Below are 7,500 nucleotides of genomic sequence, written 5' to 3' on the forward strand. Positions count from 1 at the left end.
CGGGGTATTCTAGTTTTTCACACACCCCTTGTCCTTAGTAGGTTTGGACCCAAGGTCCAAATACACGAGTTAATTTGGAACCCCTGCCCCTTTTCGGAATTAGAACCCCTAATCTTACTCGAGAACCTAAGATTAGAACGGCGGATACACCGGTGCGAGGATTGTGATCCGGCACAACTCTCGGAATGAACTTGCACCGTCCGACGATGTCAGTTGATGAATCGGTGTTATGCCGTCGAATACTCGAGGACGAGAAAGACACTGAATTAAAAGTTGCTCCGGTTTGTGTCACGTTGTAAGACATCCCCCGAGTTCTGTTTTAGGGGCTTTCGAACTAACGCTCTTTTTACCGTGATCTGTATTTCTTCCTGCAGGCCAGTTTTCACTTCCTCAAGATAAGAGACAGCTTTATGAGTTTGACGTCCGCGTGCCCTTTATGATCAGAGGCCCTGGTGTGATGGTCAATAAAACATTACAGGTAGGATTGGCTCCCTTCCTTCCTTCCTTTCGCTCATTAACCAGCAAAATCTGGTTCAGTCAAACTAAGTGAGAAAAAACCCCAGAAATATTGGTTCATTCGGTTATCAAACTTCCGGCGGGTCTCTACAAATCAAATCAAATGAAGGAGGGAATACTGGGGTAGCTGCCGAAAAATCTCTTGGAGGAAAGTAGAGCTTCAAGAATGTGACCACGCCCTTGGTATTGGAGGTCACGGTATTGGAATAAGCAGAGAGGGAATTTCCGTTAACATTAATCGAATTTTTGCCCAAACGTTTTGACAAATTAAACTACGATCTCCAGTCTTCGTTTCTCAAAAACGACCAGGGGCACGTTTCTCGAAAGTCCCGATAACTTTTCGGGTCCGAAAAGCCATTTGCGAAACTGGCAACCGCTTGTTTTGGAAAGCCGATCTTTTAACATGTTTTAAAGGTAACAAAAATAAAGATTACTGTGAAGTTTGACGACTTAAATCCTATCCATTCTTGAGATACAATGGGAATGGTGACACCGGAAATAGGCCCGTAGAGTTTCGGGACTTTCGAGAAACGGGCCCCAGCCCTCGGAGAGCGCCTGCGCAGTTCTATTCAGCTCGAGTTGTGAATTTGCCAAGTGGTTCAAGTAGTAACTGCTTTTGGTTCTGTCGGCATCCTTTGGATGTATATTGACAGTCGAAGATATGGCTGGGATTTGAAGTCAGCGCAACCTCGTTCAAATTCAGCGCTCAGTGTTAACCATTTGACGGCACCTCTTCTTCACCTATTGTAGCTTATTAGTTTCTAAGCCTGTGGCTTCTCGTTGACATTGTCACCTTATTTGCCTTTTTTTCCCCTTTTAAGAACCCTATTCTCAATATCGACATAGCACCAACAATAGTGGAGTTAGCTGGAGGGAAAGCGCCTCAGACAATGGATGGACAGTCTATTCTTCCGTTGTTGGTAAGTTCCACGAAATTCAATTCTCACTTTTCGCGTTTATTCCTCAAATTATCGACTTCAACATGACCAACACGGCCTAGTAAGAAGACGGTGGGAGCCAGCACACCATGCCAAAGCTCTAACCGAAACATTAAACCTCGCGAATTAAGCTAACCTTCAGGCTTGGGAAACATTTGCTGCGTCTACAACGTTTCCTGGTTTAACCAGGCCTTGGTTTGTCGAGAAATGACATAAAGCTTTAACTTTTCTGGAGACGTTTTCGACAATCATTTTACAGAAATGAATATTATACGAAAGATAGAAGCGATCCACGCACTTAATTAACTGGACAATTTAAGCAACTTGTCTCTTTATAGACCACCTGATGAGAAATGTAGGCTGCCTACTCCCAACTGTTTTTCTCCATAGCTCAATCAGTTGGTAGAGCATTGCACGGGAATCACAGAAGTCATGGGTTCTAATCCGTTGATGAATCCGCCTGAATTTTTCGCCAGGATCACTTCTGTCTTTCGTCAATAACTCACACTTCAAATATACATTTCATGCGTTCTATAACATTATTATTGTCTTGCCGTAGTGTTCATGGGCGACCAAAAATAGAAACTTCCCTTTATTCTTGTTTGGTTTTTAGAAGTCGGATCAGAAAAGCGATTCCGAAGAGGTACGTGTTTCCTTTTATTTTTGTCCACTGGATCTATTTGATGGATCTATTTTCTCAACTGATTTGGCTACTTGATCGACTTGGGTTGATTTTGCCGAGAGTGCAGTCTCCTTGTAATGATATGAAATATATTATTCTAACTTAGGAAAATGTTAACTGGCGCACAGATTTTCTTATTCAACACTATGGAGAAGGTTCTTACAGGATTCCAGGTTGCCCTCACCTGTCGGCTGGTGTCTATGTAAGTACAAAGTTTCACTCTAAATGCAGGGCGCGACGAAAGTGCTATCCGATAGCCCGGGGTTAGTGGAATGACTTGTCGGGCTAGCGTTTTCTTATCGTAGCTTGCCCGACGGGCAAGCACAGTTGGTTCCTCTTTTCTGATGATAAATTGAGCTTTTATACCAAAAAGTGTGTAGCATAAAGCTCCTGAGAGAAAATGATAACGTTATGAGGCCAAATTATCGTAGCGTGACAACGTTTTTGCGTCCGTAAATAACGTTAGGACTTTTCTGCTTACATAAGCAACCGAAATATATTTTTTGAAATGACAATATTTGCTGACTGACAGCGTGCAGTGCGAGCAATCAGTCTACTTAAATTCCAGCCAAGTCACGGTGCAGTGGATTTTCTTGGAAATTTAGGTGCTTTTCGTTGGGAAACGAGACTCGAACCAATGAACAGAGACGATTCAGAGACATAAGGAACATATGCCCGAACCAACGAGGTGGACGCTTCGTGAGGATTGTGTGCATGCTGTCCATATTGAGTGTGACTCTGTGTTTGAGACCGCTTTCATCCAACTGCGTGGTGCGCCAGTTCCATCTTATCTCCGTCAGAAATCCGGCAAGGTGTAACGATTATCGTGGATGTCCCTGTTGGTTTTTATTTGTCAAAACTGTGGCCAGAATCATCCTTAAGAGGCTACAAGTCTATTTAGAACGTGTCTTTTGTTTTGCGGTAGAACTGCTGGCCTAACTGCGTGTGCGAAGACGCCTGGAATAACACATACTCGTGCGTGCGCTCGCTGAGTTCTTCAGAGGACATGATGTACTGTGAGTTTAACGACAAAGAGGTAGGAACCACCGTTCTCTTATTTGTTTTCTCACCGAAATTAGGTCCTCATAGACGGTGGGTGACAAGCTGTGAATACCTTTTGTTGTAGGCCTGTAGAAAGCACAGATGGCATGCTGGTGAGGCAGTGCTTCCCAGTGGTTAGGGCGCTTGCCTTGGGATCCGGAGATCCCGGGTTCAAGGCACGTTCTGACCACTCGTTGAATTTGTTCCTGGTAGTCACTGGTTCAACTTCTCAGCTGCACTTGTAAATAACCAACCCGTTTGCCTCCGGCCAGTTGGGATTCTTAACAGTTGTTGTTGAATGTTCTGTTCTGTCGTGATTGTGTTTCATTGGCCCTGAAAAGCCCCTGCGGGGAGTGGTCAATTAAGTATGTATATATGTACGAATGTAGCACTCGCCTCCCTTCCTTGTGGACAAGATTCATTCCTTTTTTTGTAGGCTGAGTTTGTGTCGTTTCTGTACCCTGCTCCGTGGGGTTTTCTCCGAGTGTCCGTTTTTCTCTCTCTCACCAAATATTAGCTTGTAGCCTCTTCAACTTGTGGGGGCCGTGTGGGAGAGTACACTAGGTTGACATAAGCGTCCCTCGTTCAATCAAGGGCTCTTCTTTTTCTTCTGGCACGGCATTGGTAAATTATTTTGACAACATAATTTTTTGAATATTACTTTTTTTTTTTACAACAATAAATTTTTTTTAAAAAAATTAACAAACTCTGCAGAGCTAAATAAAATACGAAAAATGACAACATAATTTGACTGCAACGGCACGCGCGAATCGAAAAGGTCCACGTTGTGATTTGAACCCGCCATGGCAATAGTCTGTTACGACGATTGCCCCTTGTCCTAGTTGATTTTTGTCAAATCTTTTGTCCACTTTAGGCGTTTGTAGAGGTTTACGACGTAAAGAAAGATCCCCATCAACTGAAAAACGTGTTCAAGGATTCTTCTAAAAAATTCCTGGCCGCCAAGCATCGTCGCCTGGTAGATTTAGTCACTTGCTCTGGTGCGTCTTGCAGAAGTCCAGCCGCCAGTGAGAGCAAGGATATGGCCATATGAAGCCATTGGAAAACTTTTTACTGAAGAAAAAAAGGATTAGGGCTGGACTTAGATAATGTGGACAAGCATATATCACTTTTTAACTTAGATAACAATTGTAATTGTAGTCAGTTTTTTGACTTGAATTAAAATAATATAATGATCATTAGCGTCACTGTGGTGAGCCGTGTGGGAGGGTAGACTAGCTTGACATAAGCATCACGGAGGCAGTGTGGCCCCGCTCTGACCACTCGTTGAATTTGATCCTGGTAGTCCCTGGTTCAACTTCCCAGCCGCACTTGTAAATAACCAACTGGTTTGCCTCCAGCCACTTGGGATTCTTAACAGTTGTTGTTGTTCTGTTCTGTCGTTTCGTTGTGTTTCATTGGCCCTGAAAAGCCCCTATGGGGAGCGGTATTGTATTTTCGCTGTTTTTAGAGCCTGCGAGCAGGCTCTGCGGTTCTACCCCCAACCCCACTCCCGAGGAGAGCCTGCTCGCAGGCTACTGTTTCTAGTACCGTCCCACCAGTGAATTGTTTACCTTTTTTCTATTTGATCGTATATTTTTCGTGTTTGTTTCGTTATGTGTGCTTTTGCTTTCCATTATGACAACTAATATCCTTACTGTGGTTCATTTTAAAATATTACGAAAATGTTTAAAAAATTACATATTCTTTCTAGCTGTATTTTCAAGATTACCTTATACACTGTAGTTGTCACGTTTATGTGAATGTTAGTGTTAGTGTTACGTTTGTGTGTACGATAGTTAGTGTATATGTACTCTCCATATTGTACCTCCGCATTCATCATCATTTTTCACACACGGGGATGCCAAAGCAGCCATGGTGGAACGGTTAAATCGGACATTCAAAGGGCGCATGTACCGTTACCTTACGGTATGACGATGCGTTGCAGTCACTGGTACTAGGGTACAATGCCAGTCGACATCAGAGCATCGGCGTGGCCCCCCGAGAGGTGACATCGGACAATGGGGGAGAGGTGTGGACCCGTTTGTGCAGCGAACAATTGAACCCTTGTTGATGGAAAAAGAAACCCAGTATGAAAATGGGCCGAGAAACCATCATCGACCTTTCAAGTAAGGGTACTTGGCAGGACGGACGGAAGAAAAGTGTTTTTAGTGTGCCGAGTTCAACAGGGTCCCGTGCCTTCATACAAGGTAGAGAAGATGGACGGGACTCCCTTGGAGGGCCCGTGTTAAAAATAGATTTGACATAAATAAGCATACATTACGTGTGGCGAGAAGAAAGTCACTTGTAAAGGAGGACTTAGTCTGAGTTTTTTGATCGAGCGTCAGATCGCTTCGAGGGTTAAGTTGAGTATTGATGGGCAAACCCCTTCAAATGAAAATATACACAACTCTTCCTTTCTGATGAAGGAACAAAACGTTTGTTTTTGTTTCTCTCAATCCGAATAGAACCAACAGACACCGACATAGACAGGCAACTGAGCAGAGTTGAGTGAAAAATAAAATAGATAAAGCACACAAGTTCAAATTAAAAATAAAAATAATAATAAGAAGAAAAATTTGGAGCGAATAATCTGCTCTTTTACCAACGTCCCAAAATGGAAAGTACCTAAAATATTGGTTTCCACATTATTTCACAGCAGTTTCCTTTGCTTTGGCTGAGAAATGGTCGTTGGGCATGTGGATTAAAACGAGCAATGTGAAAATTGCCTATTATAGGAAACTGAAACCATAACCACCACAACTACTGTGACCACCACAACAACAACAACTACTATAAACACCACGCCCTTCACAACTACTGTGACCACTAAGACCACGGTGACCACCACCACAACTATTGTGACCACTACGACCACTGTGACAACCATGACCACCACAACTACTGTGACCACCACGACCACTGTGACGACCATGACCACCACAACTACTGTGACCACCATGACCACCACAACTACTGTGACCAGCACAACTATTGTGACCACCACGACCACTGTGACAACCATGACCACAACCACTACTGTGACCACCATGACCACCACAACTACTGTGACCACTGTGACCACCATGACCACCACAACTACTGTGACCACTGTGACCACCATGACCACCACAACTACTGTGACCACTACAACAAACCACGACCACTGTGACCACCATGACCACCACAACTACTGTAACCACCACGACCACCACAACTACTGTGACCACTAAGACCACTGTGACCACAACGACCACTGTGACAACCATGACCACCACAACTACTGTGACCAGCACGACCACTGTGACCACCATAACCACCACAACTACTGTGACCACCATGACCACCACAACTACTGTGACCACCACGACCATCACAACTACTGTGACCACCACAACCACTGTGACCACAATGACCACCACAACCACTATGACCACTGTAACCACCACGACCACCACAACTACTGTGACCACTCTGACCACTGTGACAACCATGACCAACACGACCACCACAACTACTGTGACCACCATGACTGCTGTGACAACCATGACCACCACGACCACCGCAACTACTGCGACCACTATGACCACTGTGACCACCATGACCACCACAACTACTGTGACAACCATGACCACCACAACTACTGTTACAACCATGACCACCACGACCACCTCAACTACTATGACCACTGTGACAACCATGACCACCACAACTACTGTGACCACCACGACCACTGTGACGACCATGACCACCACAACTACTGTGACCACCATGACCAGCACAACTACTGTGCCACCACAACTACTGTGACCACCATATCGACATCGGAGCATTGGCGTGGCCCTCCGAGAGGTGATGTCTGACAATGGGGGACAGGTGTGGACCCGTTTGTACAGTGAAGAATTGAACCCTTGTTGATGGAAAAAGAAACCCACTATAAAAATGGGCCGAGAAACCATCATCGACCTTTCAAGAAAGGGTACTTGGCAGGACGGACGGAAGAAGTGTTTGTAGTGTGTCGAGTTCAACAGGGTCCCGTGCCTTCGTACAAGGTAGAGAAGATGGACGGGACTCCCTTGGAGGGCCCGTGTTAAAAATAGATTTGAGCTAAATAAGCATACATTACGTGTGGCGGGAAGAAAGTCACTTGTAAAGGAGGACTTAGTCTGAGTTTTTTGATCGATCGTCAGATCGCTTCGAGGGTTAAGTGGAGTATTGAGTTTTAGATTTCTACCGTGCTTAAGGCCTGAAACCGTCTATTGAAGTGGTAATTCGTATGGAAAATTGTAAAGAGATCATTCACCAGGAACTGAATTAAATATACCA

General features: G+C 44.5%; 2 protein-coding genes across 2 annotated transcripts in view; both read left to right on the forward strand.

The window, feature by feature from the left end:
* Positions 1-4,371, forward strand: part of LOC138015591 (N-acetylglucosamine-6-sulfatase-like) — a 12,086-nt gene extending 7,715 nt beyond the window's left edge. Inside the window, exons 7-12 of the mRNA XM_068862671.1 lie at positions 375-478; positions 1,338-1,436; positions 2,068-2,097; positions 2,243-2,338; positions 3,062-3,172; positions 4,052-4,371. Coding sequence (XP_068718772.1) covers positions 375-478; positions 1,338-1,436; positions 2,068-2,097; positions 2,243-2,338; positions 3,062-3,172; positions 4,052-4,228 — 617 coding nt within the window. The 3' untranslated portion in view covers positions 4,229-4,371. The remainder of the gene's footprint in view (positions 1-374; positions 479-1,337; positions 1,437-2,067; positions 2,098-2,242; positions 2,339-3,061; positions 3,173-4,051) is intronic.
* Positions 4,372-6,666: 2,295 nt separating this feature from the next.
* LOC138017586 (uncharacterized) lies at positions 6,667-6,984 on the forward strand. The gene has a single exon (XM_068864630.1). The coding sequence runs from the start codon at positions 6,667-6,669 to the stop codon at positions 6,982-6,984; it is 318 nt and encodes a 105-aa protein (XP_068720731.1).
* Positions 6,985-7,500: the final 516 nt, after the last annotated feature.

The sequence above is a fragment of the Montipora capricornis genome, chromosome 9, assembly GCF_036669925.1.
Source record: "Montipora capricornis isolate CH-2021 chromosome 9, ASM3666992v2, whole genome shotgun sequence".
Taxonomy (NCBI): Eukaryota; Metazoa; Cnidaria; class Anthozoa; order Scleractinia; family Acroporidae; genus Montipora; species Montipora capricornis.

Bases quoted from the DNA above. Each gene is read 5' to 3' on its own strand.
- LOC138017586 (XM_068864630.1), top strand. From the start codon at position 6,667: ATGACCAACACGACCACCACAACTACTGTGACCACCATGACTGCTGTG.